Below are 26,054 nucleotides of genomic sequence, written 5' to 3'. Positions count from 1 at the left end.
ATATCATTGAAATGCTCTAAAGTGCTGAAAATGAGGTCTGAATGTTTTGTTATTAATATGAAATAATAAGGAATTGAATTGGTAGAATGTAACCTGATTACGCTGTAAAAAATAACACAATCAAATTCGGTGTAGCGTGAAACCTGTAAATCATATTATTGACATTTTAGGTTGGAAGCTACTAAAATTCAACCCTGCTACATTCTCCCACTCTCTGGAAAATGATTTCTCATCATTTTTGAAAAAATTATACAAAATTAAAGGTTATGACAGCTAACTGGGCAGCGAAGTTCTACCTTGTTCCTGTAATGACAAATGACAATTAAAACATATTTTAAACTGTACATGAAGTTCTCGGGAAATATAATAAAAAATGATATAGTTTAGTATGTTTTTCAATGTATAGGTTAAAGAACCACCTTAAGGCAGTATAACTATATCTACAGTTTCCATTTTTATAGTTACAGGAAACCATCTACTTTCCTTTCTCCCCCGGTTAAAAAATTTGTCCTCACAATTCAATCTCACAAGAGAATGTTAGTACCAACTGGATATGTGTACATCTGTTTCTTTTATATTATCAAACTAGAAGTGAATTAATAAGAACAACAGTTACTATGGTTAAAACAAATATGCATTATTTAAAATTTATTTCATAATTGCCTCTACAATTCTGTGTGCTACATCTGAAGTTACAGTATTAAGTAGGCCTAACTCCAGAAACTTTGTAAGAGCATCAAGCTTTAAATCCAATGGCCTGTTGTCTATACTGGTAGATTTGCAGACATAGTCTTGCAAATAACTTGGCATTTTGTTGATGTTTTTCCTGTCAGATTTTCTCGGTTTGACTGGTGGTTTGTCTTTTTTTTTCTTTGTGTGTACGACTTGCTTCTGCGCCTGTAATTTCAACTTCTTGATTCTTGTTTGGTACTTCTTTATGTATTTCTTTTATTGCTGTATCTTCTACTTCATTCTCTGATCTTTTGTTTTCTTCATTACTATGATCATCATAGTGAGTTTCTACCTCTGTTCTTTCATCTAATACATCTATAACTTCTGTTTCTACTTCTACTTCTGCATTTTCTGCTTCTGTATCAATTCCTCGCACTGTTACATCTTTATGTTCAGTGTCTTTATCTTTACTATGAGATCCTAATTCTCTTACACTTGTTTCTTTGTCATATGTTTCAGAGATATGGGCGTCCCCATGTTTCACTGTCAGTGTGACAATTTCATCCTCTGAATCACTAGACTCTGTAGTGAGCTCACATTCTCTCCTATCGTTTTCCTCAGTTTTATCTACTCTGCTTCTTGGTTTTGGTACTGGTCTTTCTAGACTGGAATCTTCATCATTGAATGATCCTACAGGTAGTAAATGATTTCTATGAATGGTTTTTGTGATACCATCATCTGACCTAATTTTGAATACTGGTATGTCCCTGTTTGGTTGATCAACCACTGTGTAAATGTTTTCTTCATATTTGTCTGCAATTTTGTGTCTTCCTTTAAATGCTAGTACCCGTAGCAAGACTCTGTCCCCAATTTGAAGTTGAGATGCTTTCGCTTTTCTATCATAGTTTTTCTTTTGTTTGTCTCTTGCTGCATCTGAATGTTTCTTTTATTTTTTCTTTAAGGTCCTTCACATAGTGTGTTGATTCTTGTTCTACTGCAGATTCGAAAAGTGTGTCGATGGTAATTTTGGCTTGCGACCAAACATCAGTTCATATGGAGTGTGTTTTGTAGACTCATGTTTGGTGCAGTTGTAGGCAAAAACCAATGATGGTAGGTACTGTTTCCAATTATGTTTCTGGTCTGGTCTAAGTGTTAAAAAGCATTGCTATCAGGGTCCTATTAAATCTTTCTGTATTTCCATTTCCCATCGGATGATAAGGTGTTGTACGACTTTTCTGAATTCACATGATGTTGCAAAGTTCATCATATTATTGACATTTTAGGTTAGAAGCTACTAAAATTCAACCCTGCTACATTTACACTAGTGACGATTGGCTATTAAAACATCTTCATGTGGTCGTAAACCAAACCAGACAAAAAGAAACTGGCTGGGCGTTCCAGAACCCTGTCAAAAAGTACAAAATGGCGAGTACACAGAGTGGGGTTGGGGAAGGGATTTAGACTTCACTGGGTGTAGTACACGCCAGCTGTATGTTGTCTTCTCTGACAATGTCTATATGTGTCGAAAGAATCGGTGAACTGCATAAATAATTCTAGATAGAAAAATATGGACGCATACACAATCTAAAATTAATTCATGCACTGAAACGTCTTCTCGTGTTTTTATTCATCTGTAACAGATCGATCTTTGCACAAAATTTTAAACAATAAAATTCCAGTTGCATCACATTACTTTGTAAATTAATATTTACTGTTGTAGTTCGGTCTTTATAATAATAGATTAATACATAGCATGTGTGTGAAACGTTTTAACAGCTGAATAAAGTCAAAGTCATGTTCCTTGTATTAACTGCAAATTAGATATGAAAATTCTTAGATGAACGCTTTGTGATATGTTGTAATAATTTCACACGTGTTACATTGCCTCATAATTAAAATTGATATCTTTAAATCTATATTTAATTAATCTATTGTCAGTGAAAATAAATGATTATAGAACAATATGATAATTCCTTTTTATTAGAATTACTGGGACTCCTGGTCCTTCCATACTGTCTCTGTTCCAGTAATGCAGCAGATATAATCATTTCTTCAGTTATACTGTTTTTAATCATTTATTTTCGGTTTTTTTCCATATTTTATTTAATTTTTAAATGAAACATGAAGAAATAATAAAATAATACGTAAATTAATGCATGACAGACCTTTCCTGTTAAACCTTTTCCGATTAGCTCGTTTTATTCACTGACTCATATTTTGTTTATAATTCATCTAAAAATCTAATTCGCAATAATAATCATATGACAGGCCCTAAGCCTTTTCCGATCTGCGCATTTTATGCACTGACTCATTCTTTTGTCTACAGTTCGTCCAAAATTCTAAAATTGGTATTTTTCAATCTCTATTTTCATTTTTAATAGCTAAATGAAATATGACCAAATAATTTAATATTTCCTAGTTATAAGCAAGTTACATATCGCAGGAGCCTTTCCTATCAAACGTGTGAAGGGAAGTATCTGACGTGATTACCGGCAATAACTTCTTCGTTTTTGAATAAAAACTCATTATTTGACCACTCATTTTCTTAGTTCGGACATTTCCAACACAATGACGATGGTTTCGTTGCAAAATTTCTTATGACAACAATATCGATCATAAGGTCACATGATCAACTGACCGTATATCACTGGTCACATGATCAACTGACGGTATATCAAGAAAGATATACGGCACCCTAATATTGGGTCGAAAATACTGCAAGTGACAGGATAAAAGTCAATATCTAGGACATAATACTCATCAAGCATTAACTAGTACTGATGTCCTGCTTTTTGACTCGTTCTAACTCTTAATAATGGAATATATACCAGATATATTAACAATTTGGTAATCATTTAAATTCTTAAGCTTTTTTGTATATTCTATAGATATAGAGCTGATTTCAGGAACTGGACGTTGTAACACCTGGTTTTGAGAAGCTTATCAACCCACCAAAAGATGCTGTACAAATGATGTGGGTAGGACCCGCCTCTGTTCTTGTACAGTAAGATGGACTGACAGTACTCACAGATCCCCATATTTGGTCCAAAGGGATAAAGGCCGCATGTAGGTGCATTTTTTGGGTCCGTAGTGTTACTTCCCCGTTTTGGCACAAGTCAATATCTAGGACATAAATTATCGTACTTGAATACTTTTCAAGCATAATGATAATATATAGGCCAATTCGTTTCACTCAACCCGGGGCACGCCGGTCACGTGTGCGGCAAGAAAAAAAATCTCGCCGTTTTATTGACAAACGAACGTTTCGGCGTACGCCGGTGTAATGAAGTATTTCGACCCCCATAGAATAATGACCCCCCGGTCATTATTCTATAGAAAAAGTGATCCCCCGGTCATAGTATTATGACCTCCAGATCATAGTACTATGACTCCCCCACGTGAAGTAAACTGAACCTCACGAAGAATATTGACTCCCATAAAAAAACGACCCCCGGTCATTTGGTCAAATTTAGTGATAACTCGTGTATCTAAGGCCTAATTGCTGCATTTTATGCCCCCACTCGGGGGAGGGGGGCATATAGATTTGCCCTTGTCCGTCCGTCCGTCCTTCCGTTTGACCATTAGCCCCAGATACCATCACTTGACACAGAAATCAAAGCATTCGGCAACGGGAAAAGGGGTTCTATTTCTAAACGCTGTATCTTGGTGTATACATTTTTTTTTCAGGAAAATAACAATTCACAATACGTTCACAAAACACTCCAGTGTCAATAATCCCTGCAAACTTCGGTATGAAGTGATTCTTCAGAAGAAAACTGCACAAGAAACTGCTAGCATAGAACTTAGTATTAATAGAAGTTGCAATACTTAGCAGTGGCAGTAAAGTACGGTAGCGGCAACAATAGAAAGTAGTAGTAGTAGTAGTAGTAGTAGTAGTAGTAGTGGTAGTGGTAGTGGCAGTGGCAGTTGCATCAGCAGCAGCAGCAGCAGCAGCAGCAGCAGCAGCAGCAGCAGAGGAATAAGTGACAGCAACAACAGCAGCAGGAGAAGAAGAGGTAGATGTACAAGACGTATTAGTGGAAGCAGGTATAGTAGTATCAGTAGTAGCAGTTGTTGTAGTAGTAGTAGAAGTCCTAGTAGTAGTAGTAGTAGAAGAAGAAGAAGTACATGTAGTAATAGCAATAGAAGTAGCGGCACCAGTAGTAGTAGTACAATCAAAATGTTAACTATTGGCAATGGAGGGTATTAGAGTTGTAGATCTAGTAAAATTGTCCGTTAGGTTTGGTGGGGATCACTTTTTAATAGATATTATCGTCGAAAGTCTTTTTAGGAGCCGGTGTTTTACACGGAAAAAGTAACTTTTTTTAAATAGAATAATGTCCGGGAATCGATATTGTATGAGAGTTCGAATGTAGTAATTTCGGCAGTGAGTATTTTACATGGAAGGTGTCACTTTTTCTATAGAATAATAACCGGGATCGTTATTCTATGAGATTCGAAGGATGTCATCTTTAGGGAGTCAGTATTTTACTTGGAGGGGTCAGTTTTTCTATAGAATAATGACCGGGGGGTCGTTATTCTATAGAGTTTTCAAAGGGAGTCAGTTTTTTATAAGGGGAGTCAATATTTTACAGGAAAGGAGTCACATTTTCTATAGAATAATGACCGGGGGGTCGTTATTCTATGGGGGTCGAAATATTTCATTACACCGGCCACGTGAGCTGTAAATACAAAAAAAAATAAATTGGAAATTTATTATGATTTACACTTGTGGCATGTTCCAAATAAGTTAGCAAATAGTTTTTGCAGTATGTTTCTACATCTATTGGTACTAACCCAAATTCACAAATGTTTATCCGATTTTCTATCGCGAAAATATATGATTTGCCGCTTTGCCTTTCTCGCAAGACCGGCGCACATGGGCGTACGACGGATAGACCCGGGCAGTGCCGGGAAGCCAAACGAACGCCTAGCCGGTTGCACGCGGCGAAACGGCGTACTCCGCAAAAGTGAAACGAATTGGCCCTACTGAACTGGGTGTTCTGCTTTTTGACTCGTTCTAACTCTTAATAACGGGATAGATACCAGATATATTAACAATTTGATCAATTATTTATTTTTTTTGTAATCAAAATGGGCGGTCGTATGAGCACAGACGAACAAGTAACTTATGAGGAAAATGATGCAAGTGACTTTGGAGAACATGGATTTGTTAAACCAGTGTTTCGGAATCGACGTTATAAAAATCCGTTTGACACATTTGAGGAGCGAACTTTGTCAGATGTGTACAAATTCAGGCAGTCAGAGGACAACAGTAACGTCCCATGGAAAAATAAACAAGTAAGTCAAAAGAAGTAGGCCCGTCAAGTCGTGGGAGTAGGGCCGCCTACGGCTATGTGTTGCAACAACCACCCCTTTTTTGCTAGTTTAGATTACAAGATGAAAATTATGTTTTTGGACAGGTGCATATTATAAGGTCTCCACAATTTTATTCAAATGGACCAGTGTACCTAAAAATAGAAAACATTTTTTCTTTTGAACCTCTTGATGGATCTTCATGAAATTTGGTCTGTTGCATCATTGTAAGGTCCTCTCCCAAACTTGTTTGTTAAAAGGCAGTGGCTATAGAACCGGAATCGGTTCCCTAGACTGCGAACTTATTCGTCCGGAACTGGTTCTCTAAGCAAAATACCGTGCATAGGCTAGGGAACCGGAATTTTATTTCTATGCATAATACTGCCGGAATCCACTTTGTTTCTTGGTAAATGTCATGCATATTATTATCTTAATTAATTTTACCATGCCCTTGCATTTATCTGCGTTTACTGTCTCCCAGAGTGTACTTGCCGCATATATACCGTGTCTGCCATATTCAAATGATATAAACTAGTACGAATGAATGCGTGAAAACTACTTTGCAGTTTTTAAATGTTATTTGCTTTTAACTTGTACTATGTTTAAATTATTTAAATATAAAATAATATTGGTTTGTATTTGCGTCATTACATGTTTATAGATGAATAAACTAATTTAATTGCCCTCAAAACTTCATACATATTCTTTGATCACTTTAAACACTGGTTTGTAACACCTCGGCATTTCATGTTCAAAGATATGTAATCAATACTGAAATTACTTATTTTGTTTTAATTGGTTCTTTTATTGTCTTATACCTTTTTAAGTTTAAATTTCAAGTTTATTTCGGCACCAGTGTCGACGATTTCACATTCATTCGTACTAGTTTATTTTATCATTCCAATATGGTGGACAGTATGCGGCGAGTACACTTCTGGAGACACAGTAAACACAAATAAATAAAAGGGCATAGCTTGCTGAAATGGTAAAATTAATTAACTAATTATTAAGATAAAAACATGCACATGATACTTACCAAAAGAAACAAAGTGGATTTCGGCAGTATTATGCATAGAAATAAAATTCCGGTTCCCTAGCCTATGCACAGTATTCTGCTTAGAGAACCGGTTCCGGACGAATAAGTTCGCAGTCTAGGGAACCGATTCCGGTTCTCTAGCCACTGCCTTGTTAAAATGGGTGCACTAGGTAGGGACTGCTAAAAGCTTAAAATAGGAAAACCTTTAAACAACTTTTTCTCATGAGCCACTTAATAGATCTTCATCAAACTTGATCTTGCAGCACTATTATCAGGCTGGTAACATTACCCGATCGGGCTTTCGAGAAAAAAACTACTATTTCTTGAAAAATAGTAAAGATATTTCTTTCAAACTTGGTCCATTTATTAAGCATTTAATATGATACAAGTTAAAATAAAAATAACTTGGTTGCCTTCAGTTTTGGTTGAATTATTTCCCCTTACCAGATTTTTATGATGCATAATTTTTGAAGTTCAAACAAAATATGTTCTAATGCTAAGTTTAAAACAAAAAAGGGGTCAATGGCTTTCTAATGCTCTATATTATTGCGCCAGTACATGAATGTGTACATTTTACTGTGCTTTCACTAACAACATTATAGAAAAATGTTAGCTGCAAAAACACTGTTCATACATCTGCACTAGAAGCAAAGTATTAACCTTAAATACATAGAATAAAGGTATTGGCGCACAAGTTTTGAGCAACAGAAACCCATTGAACCCTTTTCTGTTTAAAACATTGCATTAAAACATTTTTTTTTTGGACTTCAAAAATTATGCATCATAAAAATCTGAAAAAGGGAAGTAATTCTAACAAAACTGAATGCAACAAAGTTATTTCTACCTTATTATGCATCATATGTTATGCTTAATTAATGGACCAAGTTTGAAAGAAATATTTTCATTATTTTTCAAGAAACATTAGTTTGTATGTCTAAAGCCCGATCGGGCAATGTAACCAGCCTGATTATATGGTCCTGTCTTATATTTGTTCAAATAGGGGCATTTTTTATGAGCCACATAATAGATCTTCATCAAACTTTATCTTTTAGCACCATTATATAATCCTCTCTTATATTTGTTCAAATGGGGGCATTTAATCCCTTTTAGGGACGGCTAGGGCTGTAAATAGAAATACCTCTATCATGAAGTTGAACAGCTTGATGGATCTTCATTAAAATTAGTCTGTAGCATCCCTAATCACTATAAGGTGACTAAAGTCCTATCCCAGTTTTGTTCAAATGGGGGCACTTGGGCCTTTTTAGGGGCAACTAGAGCTTAATATGAAAATACCTTTAAACATCTTCCTTTCATGAACTGCTTGGTGGATCTTCATCTGACTTGGTCTGTAGCATTGGTATAAGGTCCTGTTTGAACTTTGTTCAATGGGGGCACTTGGCACCTTGAAGGAGTCACTACAAATAGAAATTTCTTTAAGTGACTTTTACCATGAACCGCTAGTCAATGTCAGGTGAGCGACTTATGGCCATTATGGCCCTCTTGTTTATCAAAACAGTTATTATTACTGACAAATGATAGTGAATTAGTCTCAACTGAGTTTGATAATGAAACTATTTGTCATTTATATCTAAATAGCATGTTTAAAACTAAATTTTAAGTTAATAACTATTTTCAAATGGCTTTTCAGTACTGATGGTCAGTCTCAGTTGGAATTTAACTTTGATGTTTTAGTAATATTGATATTAAAATTTCAAAGTCAAACTCAGCTGAGACCGAAAAATGTTTTGTGAACACGGTAACAGGTAGAGATGATTCAGTAAATTCACTGATAAAAAGCAGTATTCATTATAGACGATGTAGAAGGAAGAAATACTCTATAGATATAATTGCAGGAACTGGACAGCACATTACCAGTTGTAACACCTGATTTTGAGAAGCTTAGCAACCCACCAAAAGATGCTGTACAAATGATGTGGGTAGGACACGCCTCTGTACTTGTACAGTTAGATGGACTGACAATACTCACAGATCCCATATGGGGAAATAGGTGTGGACCACTTGGAATATTTGGTCCGAAAAGATACCGCCAACCTCCGTGTAAAATAGAGGATATCCCTAACGTTGATGCTGTTGTTATCAGTCACAACCATTATGACCATCTTGATCACGAATCTGTTGTTAGACTGAATCGTAAATTTGGTGATAAGCTGCGTTGGTATGTTGCTGTAGGACAGGCTGACTGGATGCGACAGAATGGATGTCAGAATGTTGTTGAGCTTACATGGTGGCAGGAGCATACTCTCACTAAAGATGGCAAATCGTACATGTTTGCTGCAACACCATCACAACATTGGTGTATGCGGACATTGAGAGATAAAAACAAGGTACAGTTTTATATGCAACTTTAAGGGAAGCATGCAGTTTTTTTATATTTTGTTTGAACACATTATAATAAATTAGGCTGGTTCCAAAAGGTTATTGACACTTAATTCTTGAGTGGTACTTTTACACACGGACTTAAATGAATAGCACTAGACTGTGTTTCATTACCTATTTATTGTTCCCCACCTTTTTTGTCCATTCATCACACTTTATGTCCAGTCCATAACATTGCCATCCATTGAGGAATTTTGTAGTTACTTGGTTTAAATGTTCCCCACAAGGAGACAGTGTCAAGACCCAGACCATAGCCTAGCTCCAAGGTCATGGCCATACTTGGAGGGCAAAGGTAAGAAGAGTCTATTCATATATGGTTTGAAATTACTGGGCACAAATTTTCCTGATAACTAGACAACACGTCATGTGCAAAACCCAGACACCTAGCTCTAAGGTCAAGGTCACATTTGGAGGTCAAGCATTAACAGGGTCTATTTTGTGCCTGCTGTCCATAACCATGCCATCTATTAAGGGATTTCAGTGCAGCATATCACAAATGCTGCCCATAATGAGACAACTTGTTGTACCGAAGAACCTGACCCATAATCTCAAAGGCCAAGGTCACACTTCGAAGTAAAAGATAACAACTAGGTCATATTTTCATCAGGTCACCAGCTTTAACTTGTATGGCTGGATATTCAAGTACACATGTAACTGGGCATAAACAGTTCCTATAACAAAACAATATGTTGTATTCAAGACCAGAACCCTATCTTGTCAGTCAAGGTCACACTTAGAGATGACTGATTTTGGAAATCTTTTTATGTTATTCAAATAACTCCGCATAAAAATCCGCCATTATAAGACAATATGTCATGCGCAATACCCAGACCCCTGTCTCATGGGTCAAGGTTACAGCACACAAGACAACTTTTTTATTTGTACAAGTAGATTTCTAATTACTTCCATTTGATTAAGTACAATATATATTTTTCCCCAATTTTCCCTCTAACTTGGAAATAAAATTATGTTTAAAGTAAGCTGATTGGTATTGATAGAAAAATGCTGCAAATACCATAATTGCTGCTAATAATTGTAGATTTCCAGAATGCAAACATAAGTTTTAAAATATATAGTATATATAGCTAAATATATAGTAAATAAGCATTATTGTGAATTCAATACAGTAAAGTGGTTGATATATTCAGTGTAATGTTATGCATTGAACTACACTGTTCATTATTTCCATTGGTACGTAATTTAAAAAAAAAGTTTACTTAGTACTATATAAATGTTGTCTTCCATTCTACAACCATCATTGGTAATTTCAGGGTTGAGTACAGCTCTCAGGACTTTTCTGAGTAGTGTAAATAATTTGCATGTTTTCAGGACAACCAACAATCTTGCCAGTGTGTAGCACAGTTTTAAAGCTAACACTCTATCCTTAACAAGACATGTTATATCAGATAAAGCTGAATACCTGCTTTAAAGTTGAAGTTAATAGTCATGATATTATGTTGCAGGCTTTGTGGTGCAGCTGGGTTGTGAAGGGTCCAGATCACAGTTTCTATTTTGCTGGAGACACTGGTTATTGCTGTGCTTTCAAACAAATTGGAAATAAATATGGTCCATTTTCATTGTCTGCCATTCCTATCGGAGCATATGAACCAAGGTTTTCTATATATTCTTATCTGTTATAGAACTCTACTAATTGATTTACTGATTGATTTAAAAAAAGAAAGGTTTCTTGTTTAGTAAGGGTGGTGAACAAAGTCCCCTCCTGCAATGGTTGGAACAACTTATTTCCAGCTGTGCCCATTACATTATGTCATATTTACCTCCCTAGCAACAGATCTAGGTAAGTACTGCTAGAAACATTACCAATTTAAGTTGATCACCCAACACTGAACACTAGTTGGAAATCGACTACAACCAGGAATTAAACTCGGATTGCTGGTGTAGTAGTCTAACCTGCTACTGCTAAGCCCCTATTAACCTTTAGCATGCTAGGTAAATTGTCGTCTGCTGGAAATGTCGTCTGCTAAATTGTTAAGTTCATTCAATTTGCTCCAAAATTGGAAGAAATATTGTCAGAGTAGCAAACAGCTTGGAACCTGATCAGACGCCGATTTAATCGGCGTCTGATCTGGTTCCAAGCTGTTTGCAAAGGCTGTTAAATTCGCCTGCAGCAGGCTAAGGGTTAAGTAGTCCTGCATGTTTGAAAAACTGAAAGTGATTGTGTAATGTCACTGATCAGTAAAACATAGAATAAAGTCCTGATCGGGCATACAAATGCGTAATGCAAGTCACCATTATAAATGACAACATTTGTGTTAATTGATAAGGCAATGTTTCTGTCTTTCTGAATATAATATATATGAACTAAAATGTTGACACTTGAAAAATATCAAAATTTGTCATAAATCAGCTTAAAATTTGCTGATCTCTTTAAACATTGTTCTAATATCTCAAAAATAAGCACAAAGACCAAATTTTTGAGTCGGCTAAAGGCTGAAAGCCTTTTGACGAGTCCTTGCTATCCAACAATTCTCTAAATGGACCAAATAACACAGTGAAGGGATGTAGTTCCATTAGATTTCTCAAACTTCAAACAGTTCACTGCATGAATGAAGTTAAGTTTTGTCAATTCCCTTTGCTATGACCAATATACGATGTAATCTGTCATATTTATGACTTGTAATTATGCAATTCTCGAATGTAACTCATTAAGCATAAATGTGCATTTTAAGAATTGCGCAGGCTTACAAAGCTTGGGTAACATCCAGCGAAAGACAAGAAAATAGTTCCACAGGGCTCCAGATAAGATGCGTATTAGGGTAAATTACGTATAGAAATAATGCAAATACGCATGTCTAATAATTTCTAAGCGTATAAAAACGTATATAAAATTACAGAAACGCACACAATGCTCTTTTAAAAACAAAATCTGAATCGTCTTGATGCGTTAGGTAATATAGCCGATCAGCCTTAATTCTCCCACATTGAACGTAAACACGCATCGTATGATTTCTATAAACTTTGCATGGGTTGAATTTTGCAGTCAGTAAACGGATAAATTATCGGAAGAAGAAGCTCTTACTGGTTTGTTTAGTTACTACTGATATTAAAAATGATTTTAATTCTTATTTTTCGAGAAATAAACAAATCGGCGAAACATAAAATTGTATTTTCTTGTAGTTTTTGAAATCGAAAGTAGATCGTCTATGTTTGGCTGCTTTCACGAAACGAAATAACTTTTTTATGAAAAGATTTAAATAAGAGGTAATTTAACTGTAAACTTTAATGTCAGATACTGCCAATTGCTGCTAAATGTCTTCCTATCATCACAATTTGTAAAATATATTGTTCAAACTGGAGAAAAGTGTACTCGTATCCGGATATAATATTTTGGGCAAATATCGAGCTGTGTTATGAAATTTTAAGAAAAAAACTAAAAACAAACTGAAACTGGTAGACTATACTGTCAGTACATCAATCATTAGCCGACTCAGGCCATTCAGGCCTTTGATTTACTTAGCCAATGAAAGATGATTATGTACATTGTATGTATACAACTTTGTTCCATTAAAATCTACATTGCACAATTTTTTCTATATGCATACATGTCATCAAAACTGACTGATATAGACTCCCATTATGAAAACTTGACTCAGGTGCATATTTTAAAAGAAGTCCAGCAAAATATCAAGAAAACAACACTCTTTTGTTGGCTGAATATTTTAAAAACTAAAATATATTTAAAATGGTTTAATTATATTCTACATTGTAGAATTTTTTTATCTATTCGGAACTAACTAGAAGAAGGCTTAAGTATTTTTTATCACCATTAAGTCTGCATTCTGAATGAAGTTAGTACTAGCATTCTACCAGGAACCATGGGGATTAACCGAATGGGATTTGAACCTGTATATAATTTGCATCAAAATTATTTCTTCAAATAATTGTTGAAAGCAGATATAGGGAAGGTGTAACTAGAGAAAATAAGTTCTTCAAATTGATGTGACTGTAGATTGTTGTAACTGTACATTTATTTAACATATTCTTTCCATGGTCAAATGAACATAAAAATGAAATCTATCTTGACAGTAGTACTTGTACATACAGTGTAAATTTAATGCACTTGAGAATAATGCTAATACATGATATAAATGTTGTATATACAGATGGTTTATGCGACCACAGCACATCAATCCAGAGGAGGCAGTTGAAGTTCATCAGGAATTGAGGTCAGAGAAGTCTGTGGGAATACACTGGGGAACATTCGTACTTACAACTGAGGTATAGTTAATTACGTCTGTTGGAATACACTGGGGAACATTCGTACTTACAACTGAGGTTTAGTTGATTAAGTCTGTTGGAATACACTAGGGAACATTCATACTTACAACTGAAGTATAGTTAATGGAAGTACACTGGGGAACATATGTACTTACAACTGAGGTATAGTTAATTAAGTCTGTTGGAATACACTGGGGAACATTCGTACTTACAACTGAGGTATAGTTAATTAAGTCTGTTGGAATACACTGGGAAATATTCATACTTACAACTGAGGTAAAGTTAATTAAGTCTGTTGGAATACACTGGGGAACATTCGTACTTACAATTGAGGTATAGTTAATTAAGTCTGTTGGATTACATATGGAAACATTCGTACTTACAACTGAGGTATAGTTAATTAAGTCTGTTGGAATACACTGGGGGAACATTCGTACTTACAACTGAGGTATAGTTAATTAAGTCTGTTGGAATACACTGGGGAACATTCATACTTACAACTGAGGTATAGTTAATTAAGTCTGTGGGAAATACTGGGGAACATTCATACTTACAACTGAGGTATAGTTAATTAAGTCTGTTGGAATACACTGGGGAACATTCTTTTTAACTGTGGTATAGTTATTTTTGTCTGTGGAGATGCACTGGGGAACTTTCATACTTTCAACTGAGGTATAGTTATTTTAGTCTTTGGGGGTACACTGGGGAAGAATGAGATATAGTTATTTATGTGTTGGAATACACTGGGGAACATTCTTATTAACTGTGGTATAGTTATTTAAGTCTATGGAGATACACTGGGGAACTTTCATACTTTCAACGCCTGCCCGCTTAGCTCAGTAGGGAGAGTGTTGGTCTATGGATCGCAAGGTCGTGAGTTCGATCCCGGGGCGGGCCGTATGTTCTCCGTGACGATTTGATAAAAGACATTGTGTCTGAAATCATTCGTCCTCCACCTATGATAATTCATGTGGGGAAGTTGGCAGTTATTTGCGGAGAACAGGTTTGTACTTACAGAATCCAGAAACACTGGTTAGGTTAACTGCCCCCAGTTACATGACTGAAATACTGTTGAAAAACGGCGTTAAACCCAAAACAAACAAACATACTTTCAAATGAGGTATAGTTATTTTAGTCTTTATGGATACACTGGGGAATATTTATACTTACAAATGATATATAGTTATTCAAGTATGTGGGAATACACTGGGAAATATTCTTATTAACTGTGGTATAGTTATTTAAGTCTATGGAGATACACTGTGGAACTTTCATACTTTCAACTGAGGTATAGTTAATTAAGTCTGTTGGAATACATTTTGAACATTCTTATTAACTGTGGTATAGTTATTTAAGTCTGTGGAGATGCACTGGGGAACTTTCATACTTTCAACTGAGGTATAGTTATTTTAGTCTTTGGGGGTACACTGGGGAACATTGATACTTACGAATGAGATATAGTTATTTATGTATGTGGGAATACACTGGGGAACATTCTTATTAACTGTGGTATAGTTATTTAAGTCTGTGGAGATACACTGTCGAACTTTCATACTTTCAACTGAGATATAGTTATTTTAGTTTTTGGCGGTACACTGGGGAACATTTATACTTACGAATGAGATATAGTTATTCAAGTCTGTTGGAATACACTGGGGAACATTCGTACTGGGGAACATTCGTACTTACAACTGAGGTATAGTTAATTAAGTCTGTTGGAATACACTGGGGAATATTCATACTTACAACTGAGGTATAGTTAATCAAGTCTGTTGGAATACACTGGGGAACACTCGTACTTACAATTGAGGTGTAGTTAATTAAATTAAGTCTGTTGGATTACACATGGGAACATTCGTACTTACAACTGAGGTATAGTTAATTAAGTCTGTTGGAATACACTGGGGAACATTCGTACTTACAACTGAGGTTTAGTTGATTAAGTCTGTTGGAATACACTAGGGAACATTCATACTTACAACTGAAGTATAGTTAATGGAAGTACACTGGGGAACATATGTACTTACAACTGAGGTATAGTTAATTAAGTCTGTTGGAATACACTGGGGAACATTCGTACTTACAACTGAGGTATAGTTAATTAAGTCTGTTGGAATACACTGGGAAATATTCATACTTACAACTGAGGTAAAGTTAATTAAGTCTGTTGGTATACACTGGGGAACATTCGTACTTACAATTGAGGTATAGTTAATTAAGTCTGTTGGATTACATATGGGAACATTCGTACTTACAACTGAGGTATAGTTAATTAAGTCTGTTGGAATACACTGAGGAACATTCATACTTACAACTGAGGTATATAGTTAATTAAGTCTGTTTAAATACACTGGGGGAACATTCGTACTTACAACTGAGGTATAGTTAATAAAGTCTGTGGGAAATACTGGGGAACGTTCGTACTTACAACTGAGGTTTAGTTAATTAAGTCTGTTGGAATACACTGGGGAACATTCTTTTTAACTGTGGTATAGTTATTTTAGTCTGTGGAGATGCACTGGGGAACTTTCATACTTTCAACTGAGGTATAGTTATTTTAGTCTTTGGGGGTACACTGGGGAACATTTATACTTAAGAATGAGATATAGTTATTTATGTGTTGGAATACACTGGGGAACATTCTTATTAACTGTGGTATAGGTATTTAAGTCTATGGAGATACACTGGGGAACTTTCATACTTTCAACACCTGCCCACTTAGCTCAGTAGGGAGAGTGTTGGTCTGTGGATCGCAAGGTCGTGAGTTCGATCCCGGGGCGGGCCGTATGTTCTCCTTGACGATTTGATAAAAGACATTGTGTCTGAAATCATTCGTCCTCCACCTATGATAATTCATGTGGGGAAGTTGGCAGTTACTTGCGGAGAACAGGTTTGTACTTACAGAATCCAGGAACACTGGTTAGGTTAACTGCCCGCAGTTACATGACTGAAATACTGTTGAAAAATGGCGTTAAACCCAAAACAAACAAACATACTTTCAAATGAGGTATAGTTATTTTAGTCTTTATGGATACACTGGGGAATATTTATACTTACAAATGATATATAGTTATTCAAGTATGTGGGAATACACTGGGAAATATTCTTATTAACTGTGGTATAGTTATTTAAGTCTATGGAGATACACTGTGGAACTTTCATACTTTCAACTGAGGTATAGTTAATTAAGTCTGTGGGAAATACTGGGGAACATTCATACTTACAACTGAGGTATAGTTAATTAAGTCTGTTGGAATACATTGTGAACATTCTTATTAACTGTGGTATAGTTATTTAAGTCTGTGGAGATGCACTGGGAACTTTCATACTTTCAACTGTATAGTTATTTTAGTTTTGGGGTACACTGGGAACATTTATACTTACGAATGAGATATAGTTATTTATTATGTGGGAATACACTGGGGAACATTCTACTTCAACTGTATAGTTATTAGTTTTTAGTACACTGGGGAACTTTACTTACGAATGAGTATAGTTATTAGTCTGTGGAATACTGGGAACTTCTATTACTGGGTATAGTTATTAAGTCTGTGGAATACACTGGAACTTCATACTTCACTGAGTATAGTTATATTTTGGCGGTACACTGGGGAACATTTATACTTACGAATGAGATATAGTTATTCAAGTCTGTTGGAATACACTGGGGAACATTCGTACTGGGGAACATTCGTACTTACAACTGAGGTATAGTTAATTAAGTCTGTTGGAATACACTGGGGAATATTCATACTTACAACTCAGGTATAGTTAATCAAGTCTGTTGGAATACACTGGGGAACATTGGTACTTACAATTGAGGTGTAGTTAATTAAATTAAGTCTGTTGGATTACACATGGGAACATTCGTACTTACAACTGAGGTATAGTTAATTAAGTCTGTTGGAATACACTGGGGAACATTCGTACTTACAATTGAGGTATAGTTAATTAAGTCTGTCGGAATACACATGGGAACATTCATACTTACAACTGAGGTATAGTTAATTAAGTCTGTTGGAATACACTTGGGAACATTCGTACTTACAATTGAGGTATAGTTAATTAAGTCTGTTGGATTACACATGGGAACATTCGTACTTACAACTGAGATATAGTTAATTAAGTCTGTTGGAATACACTGGGGAACATTCGTACTTACAACTGAGGTATATAGTTAATTAAGTCTGTTTAAATACACTGGGGAACGTTCGTACTTACAACTGAGGTATAGTTAATAAAGTCTGTGGGAAATACTGGGGAACGTTCGTACTTACAACTGAGGTATAGTTAATTAAGTCTGTTGGAATACACTGGGGAACATTCATACTTACAACTGAGGTATAGTTAATTAAGTCTGTGGGAAATACTGGGGAACATTCATACTTACAACTGAGGTATAGTTAATTAAGTCTGTTGGAATACACTGGGGAACATTCTTTTTAACTGTGGTATAGTTATTTTAGTCTGTGGAGATGCACTGGGGAACATTCATACTTTCAACTGAGGTATAGTTATTTTAGTCTTTGGGGGTACACTGGGGAACATTTATACTTAAGAATGAGATATAGTTATTTATGTGTTGGAATACACTGGGGAACATTCTTATTAACTGTGGTATAGTTATTTAAGTCTATGGAGATACACTGGGGAACTTTCATACTTTCAACGCCCGCCCGCTTAGCTCAGTAGGGAGAGTGTTGGTCTATGGATCGCAAGGTCGTGAGTTCGATCCCCGGGCGGGGCGTATGTTCTCAGTGACAATTTGATAAAAGACATTGTGTCTGAAATCATTCGTCCTCCACCTCTGATAATTTATGTGGGGAAGTTGGCACTGGGGAATATTTATACTTACGAATGAGACATAGTTATTCAAGTATGTGGGAATACACTGGGAAATATTCTTATTAACTGTGGTATAGTTATTTAAGTCTATGGAGATACACTGTGGAACTTTCATACTTTCAACTGAGGTATAGTTAATTAAGTCTGTGGGAAATACTGGGAAACATTCATACTTACAGCTGAGGTATAGTTAACTAAGTCTGTTGGAATACATTGTGAACATTCTTATTAACTGTGGTATAGTTATTTAAGTCTGTGGAGATGCACTGGGGAACTTTCATACTTTCAACTGAGGTATAGTTATTTTAGTTTTTGGGGGTACACTGGGGAACATTGATACTTACGAATGAGATATAGTTATTTATGTATGTGGGAATACACTGGGGAACATTCTTATTAACTGTGGTATAGTTATTTAAGTCTGTGGAGATACACTGTGGAACTTTCATACTTTCAACTGAGGTACAAAAATGTATAGTTATTTTAGTTTTTGGCGGTACACTTGGGAACATTTATACTTGCGAATGAGATATAGTTATTCAAGTATGTGGGAATACACTGGGGAATATTCTTATTAACTGTGGTATAGTTATTTAAGTCTATGGAGATACACTGTGGAACTTTCATACTTTCAACTGAGGTATAGTTGTTTTAGTCTGTGGGAATACACAGGGGGAAATTCAGACTTACAACAGAGATAAAGTCTGTTTGAAATTACTGGGGGACAATTATGCTTACCACAAGGTATTGTTATTTAAGTCTTTGAGAATACACTGGGGACATCCAAACTTACAGCAGAGGTAAAGTTATTTACATCTGTGAGAATACACTTATGAGCATTGATAATTACAACTGAGGTATAGTTATCAACATCTGTGGGAATACACCAAGGAACATTGATACTAACTTAAGAGCTATAGTTATCTAAATTTCTGGGAATACATGGCAGAACAGTTTTTAGCTCATCTGATATATTTTTTTTAAAAATGATGAGTTATTGTCATCACTTGATCATCGTCAGTGTCGGCATCTGCGTCGGGTTGCCTGGTTAATTTTTAGCTCATCTGATTTTTTGAAAAAAAATGATGAGTTATTGTCATCACTTGAGCGGTTGTCGGCGTCGGCGTCGGCGTTGCCTGGTTAAGTTTTATGTTTAGGTCAGCTTTTCTCCTAAACTATCAAAGCTATTGCTTTAAAACTTGGAATACTTGTTCACCATCATAAGCTGACCCTGTATAGCAAGAAACATAACTCCATCTTGCTTTTTGCAAGATTTATGGCCCCTTTTGTACTTAGAAAATATCAGATTTTTTGGTTAAGTTTTATGTTTAGGTCAACTTTTCTCCTAAACTATCAAAACTTTTGCTTTGAAACTTGGAATACTTGTTCACCATCATAAGCAGACCCTGTACATCAAGAAACATAACTCCATCTTGCTTTTTGCAAGAATTATTGCCCCTTTTGGACTTAGAAAATCAGTTTTCTTGGTTAAGTTTTATGTTTAGGTCAGCTTTTATCCTAAACTATCAAAGCTATTCCTTTAAAACTTGCAACACTTGTTCACCATCATAAGCTGACCCTGTACAGCAAGAAACATAACTCCATCCTGCTTTTTGCAAGATTTATGGCCCCTTTTGGACTTAGAAAATATCAGATTTCTTGGTTAAGTTTTATGTTTAGGTCAACTTTTTCTCTTAAACTATCAAAGCTATTGCTTTAAAACTTGCAACTCTTGTTCACCATCATAAGCTGACCCTGTACAGCAAGCAACATAACTCCATCCTGCTTTTTGCAATAATTATTGCCCCTTTTGGACTTAGAAAAATCATTTTCTTGGTTGAATATTATGTTTTAGTCAACTTTTCTCATAAACTATCAAAGCTATTGCTTTAAAACTTGCAACAGTTTTTCACCATCATAAGTGGACACTGTACATCAAGAAACATAACTCTATCCTGCTTTTTGCAAGAGTGATGGCCCTTTTTAGACTTAGAAAATCATGGGTAGGACAATATTTCTATTATACAAAAAAAATCAGATGAGCGTCAGCACCCGCAAGGCGGTGCTCTTGTTATGTTTAGGTCAGCTTTTCTCCTAAACTGTCAAAGCTATTGCTTTAAAACTTGCAACACTTGTTCACCATCAAAAGATGACTCTGTACAGCAAGAAACATAACTCCGTCCTGCTTTTTGCAAGAATTATGGCCCCTTTTGGGCTTAGAAAATATCAGATTTCTTGGTAAAGTTTTATGTTAAGGTCATCTTTTCTCCTAAGCTATCAAAGCTATTGCTTTAAAACTTACAACACTTGTTTACCATCAAAAGCTGACTCTGTACAGCAAGAAACATAACTCCATCCTGCTTTTTGCAAGAATTATTGCCCCTTTTGGACTTAGAAAATATCAGATTTCTTGGTTAAGTTTTGTATTTAGGTCAGCTTTTCTCCTAAACTATCAAAGCTATTGCTTTAAAACTTGCAACACTTGTTCACCATCAAACGCTGACACTGTACAGCAAGAAACATAACTCCATCCTGCTTTTTGCAAGAGTGATGGCCCTTTTTAGACTTAGAAAATATCAGATTTCTTGGTTAAGTTTTGTATTTAGGTCAGCTTTTCTCCTAAACTATCAAAACTATTGCTTTAGAACTTGGAGATTCGCCATTAAAAGCTGACTGTGCACAGCAAGTATAGTTATTTAAGTCTTAGGAGATACACTGGGGATCATTCATACTGGCAACTGAGATATAGATATTTAAGTCTCTGGGAATACACTTGGGAACACAGAAGTATAGTTATTTACATATGTGGGAATATACTGCTGAACAATCATACTAACATTCTGAGGTATATTTATTTATGTCTGTGGGTATACACTACGGAACATTCATACTTACAACAGAGGTATAATTTTTTTTGAGTCTGTAAGGATACATTGTTAAACATTCATACTTACAACTGAAGTATGGTTATTTGAGTATGTGGGAATACAGTGGGGAAAATTCATAGGTGTAGTTGTTTAAGTTTGTTTGAATACATTACAGAAGTTTATACTAACAACTGAGGTAGAGTTATTTACGTCTGTGGGAATACATTGGGGGACATTTGTATAGTTAAGTTCCACTTAAGGACGGGTCCAAAAATAAGACTTCAGTTAATAAGGCCAATTTTTGAGAGAAAAAAAATATTTGTCTGTATTTTTATGGTCAAAAATTCCGAAAATAAGACTGGTCCACAATTATGTAATACAGCCACTTTTTGCAGAACCAACCAGTCAAAAATGTGTTGGTCTGGGTCTCAGTGATGCGACTGCAAGATTCCTTGGTTAGCAACACATGCATGTCATGAAATCTGTAGTATATACAGACCAACCTAGTTTTTTGACCTAATGTGTGGACAGATTACACTACCCCAAAACAATGTGTGAAAATAGATTTGCTAGTTGGGCATTTTTTATTTCATGCACAATTACTGATTTTGCTTAACTATAAACTCTGGCCTGAAATTTTTTTAATGATTGAATCGGCAAATCAACAAGTTGATACATTACTGGATTTACAGCAAGTGGTAACCAAATAAAATTTTTGATAGATATATAATTTAACTCCTTTTGAGTGAGTTTAAATAGAGCAGATCAGATTTGACCATGCTAGGCATTTTGAGTGAGTTTAAATAGAGCAGATCAGATTTGACCATGCTAGGCTGTACCGTAAAAATTGCACAATTATGTTCTGAAATAGTTAATTGTATTGCATTTGTTAGAACTTTGTGTATTAACTAAGATACATCACTGTATTAACTAAGATACATCACTTAAATCAAATCACTTATTTCTGTGTTTAAGCATACCAGAGCACAAACTGCTCAAGGTAAATTATGGTGATCGCCCAATGTTCATTGATGTACAACTGAATGCCATATTGGCAGGGTTTTGATAAAAATACCGACTCAGTAATAAGACTACTTTTTGCAAGTCCCACAAATTGTCTTAGTAGTTATTTAAGTTTGCGGGAATACACTATGTATACTCATATATATGTCTGAATAGTGTTTACTACACCAAAATGTAGCTCAACTGTTTGTTTTCTTGTTTCAGCACTACATGGAGCCGAAACAGAAACTAGGTGATATATTAAAACAGAAAGGTTTAGATGCCGGATGTTTCTTCACAGTGAAACACGGAGAAGTACGAACAGTTCCAGATGAACATGTGAAATCTTGATACAAGTGTTTATTTATAGCAACATAATGGACAGCTGTATTTGTTGCAAAATGTTGGCCCCTACACGTCTTGAAAAGGGCCTTCAATTTTGTTTTTAGCCCACCATCATCAGATGGTGGGCTATTAAAATCACTCTGCGTCCGTGGTCCGTCCGTCCGTCATTCCGTCCGTCCGTCCGTCCGTCCGTCCGTCCGTTAACAATTTCTCGTTATCGCATCTCCTCAGAAACTACTGGGGGGATTTTGACCAAACTTTGTCAGAATGATGTATTGGTACCCTAGTTGTGTCCCCCTGAAAATCAGACTGGTTCAACAATTTATGAGTGAGTTATGGCCCTTTGTTTATTTTTATAATTTATATAGATTTATATAGGGAAAAACTTTGAAAACCTTTTTGTCCAAAACCACAGAGCCTAGGGCTTTGATATTTGGTATGAAGCATTATCTAGTGGTCCTCTACCAAGATGATTCAAATTATTTCTCTGGGGTCAAATATGGCCCCGCCCTGGTGGTCACATGGTTTATATAGACTTGTATAGGGAAAAACTTTGAATAACCTCTTGTCCAAAACCACAGGGCCTAGGGCTTTGATATTTTGTATGTGACATCATCTAGTGGTCTTTAACTAAGATTGTTCAAATTATACCCCTAGGGTCAAATATGGCCCCGCTCTGGGAGTCATATGGTTTACATAGACTTGTATAGGGAAAACTTTGAAAATCTTCTTGTCCAAACCACAAAGCCTAGGGCTTTGATACTTGTAATGTAGCATCATCTAGTGGTTCTCTACCAAGTTTGTCAAATTATCCTCCTAGGGTTAAATATGGCCCCGCCCCGGGGGTCACATGGTTCATATAGACTTATATAGGGAAAAGCTTTTAAAATGTTCTTGTCAGTAACTACAACATTCAAACTTGGACCACATGTATATTTTTGAGTGGCAAGATGAACCTTGACATGAGTTGACCTTGATTTTGACCTAGTGACCTACTTTCACATTTCTGTAGCTACAGCCTTCAAATTTGGACCACATGCATAATTTTATGCACTGGAAAAAACTTTGACCTTTATTTTGACCTAGTGACCTACTTTCACATTTTTGAAGGTACAGGCATCAAATTTGGACCATATGCATAGTTTCGTGTTTCAAAATGAAATTTGACATTGATTTTGACCTAGTGACCTACTTTCACATTTCTCAAGCTACAGCCTTCAAATTTGGACTACATGCATAGTTTTGTGTACCGAAAAAAACTTTGACCTTGACATTGACCTAGTGACCTACTTTCACATTTTTGAAGGTACAGGCTTCAAATTTGGACCACTTGCATAGTTTTGTATTCTGAAATAAAATTTGACCTTGATTTTGACCTAGTGACCTACTTTTACATTTCTCAAGCTACAGCCTTCAAATTTGGACCACTTGCATAGTATTGTGTACTGAAATGATCTTTGACCTTTACATTGACCTAGTGACCTACTTTCACATTTTTAAGGTACAGGCTTCAAATTTGGACCACATGCATAGTTTTGTATTCCGAAATAAAATTTGACCTTGATTTTGACCGAGTGACCTACTTTTACATTTCTCAAGCTACAGCCTTCATATTTGGACCACATGCATAGTTTTGTGTACTGAAACAAACTTTGACCTTTACATTGACCTAGTGACCTACTTTCACATTTTTGAAGGTATACTGAATATACCAATTACCGGGATATACATATTACCGCGAATGTCCTGTTTTGACACTTAACAAGAAAATTGCTTTACAATTTTTCTCTCATTATTAATGCTCAATGTGCTCAGATTTTTAGCAAAACTATTTTTGAAAATTGGAATGTCTTTCTTTTTATTTCACACTGATCTCAGAAATTAAGGAATTTAGCTAAGTGACTGGTCATTATGGTTAATCTTTGCAATTTTTCTCCACAAATTTTCATTAAACTTGCTTATTTCTGCCATATCTTTTTCATATTTAGTTTGGCCCATTGTAAAATAGAAATGCTTTCTTTGTCTTAGATCAATTTAACAACTTCTTTAGATTGAAAGTTGAAATTCACGGTAATAGGTATATGCCAGAAAATGCTAAAATTCTCCACCTCTGTTCTTTGAATGACAGTAGTGGAACTTTTTCCTGGGGTTTTGACGATTTTTTGCCAAAAGTCTTAAGCTAAAATATAAATTAATTAAACAGAATAAAAATTATCCTTTCAAACAATCATTTTGTTATAAATAGAGTCCACTGAATTTAAGACTCACGGTAATTGGTATACCCAGTATACAGGCTTCAAATTTTGACCACATGCATAGTTTTGTATTACGAAGTAAAATTTGACCTGGATTTTGACCTAGTGACCTACTTTTACATTTCTCAAAATCAACCTTCAAATTTGGACCACTTGCATAGTTTTATGTACCGAAAGGAACTTTGACCTTAAGATTCACCTAGTGACCTACTTTCACATTTCTGTAGCTACAGGCTTCAAATTTAGGACCACATGCATAGTTTTGTATACCGAAACAAACTTTGACCTTGACATTGACCTAGTGACCTACTTTCACATTTTTGAAGGTACAGGCTTCAAATTTGGACCACATGCATAGATTTGTGTTGTGTACGGAAATGAAATTTGACCTTGAGCTAGTCAATAAGTCTTGAAATTTGGAACACTCAAAAATGGCACATTGGTGGGCGCCAAGATCACTCTGTGATCTCTTGTTGATTTTTGCAGTTTTGATAGAAATAGATATTTTCACTGTTGAGACTTTTAAAGATATTTAACCTTCAGTGAACAGTATGCAGTCAGACACCAAGGTGTTTTGCTGAAGATAATATCAATGATTCTAATGCAGTTGCAGGTACAATCAACTGAAAATATTCAACTTTTTATATTTGTGTGCGTGTTTTTGGAAGGCGAGTGTCTGTACCCAAAGGCCTCTATAGGTGTAGGGGGCATCTGTGAACATATCTTGTGCTTATCATGATCTGATCATTCATAGCCATTACTTCATCCTTCCATTTATTCAAATGAAGCGGGTATGATGCAAATGACTTTTATCAAAATCAGACTCTTGTCATAGATTATGTGACTGTTTTATTAATTTAATATTATTAAACACTTATGCTTTTTATTTTTTCTACATTTCTGTTAATACATTGCTGGATATTGTGTACATTTCCCCATAACACCGCCTTTTATGAAATTAAGACTTTTTGTACATTTAAAGGGATGTAATGAATTAAATACATTTATTTGTTGGAGAAGTACTTACTAACAACCAGATTTAAAATAAAGATGAAAGGGGACCATAACTCATCTATTCAT

At 35.4% G+C, this 26,054-nt stretch overlaps 1 protein-coding gene across 1 annotated transcript; it reads left to right on the top strand.

Moving 5' to 3' along the window:
* Positions 1 to 5,409: 5,409 nt before the first annotated feature.
* LOC123529856 (N-acyl-phosphatidylethanolamine-hydrolyzing phospholipase D-like) lies at positions 5,410 to 25,860 on the top strand. Its single transcript, XM_045310417.2, has 6 exons — positions 5,410 to 5,973; positions 8,878 to 9,369; positions 10,885 to 11,033; positions 13,546 to 13,660; positions 22,600 to 22,821; positions 25,450 to 25,860. The coding sequence occupies exons 1-5, from the start codon at positions 5,767 to 5,769 to the stop codon at positions 22,723 to 22,725; spliced, it is 1,089 nt and encodes a 362-aa protein (XP_045166352.2). The 5' UTR covers positions 5,410 to 5,766; the 3' UTR covers positions 22,726 to 22,821; positions 25,450 to 25,860.
* The last annotated feature ends 194 nt before the right edge of the window (positions 25,861 to 26,054 follow it).

Source organism: Mercenaria mercenaria, chromosome 13 (assembly GCF_021730395.1).
Source record: "Mercenaria mercenaria strain notata chromosome 13, MADL_Memer_1, whole genome shotgun sequence".
Lineage (NCBI taxonomy): Eukaryota > Metazoa > Mollusca > Bivalvia > Venerida > Veneridae > Mercenaria > Mercenaria mercenaria.
The sequence above is the reverse complement of the archived record's forward strand: the minus strand, read 5'-3'. Positions and strand labels throughout refer to the sequence as shown.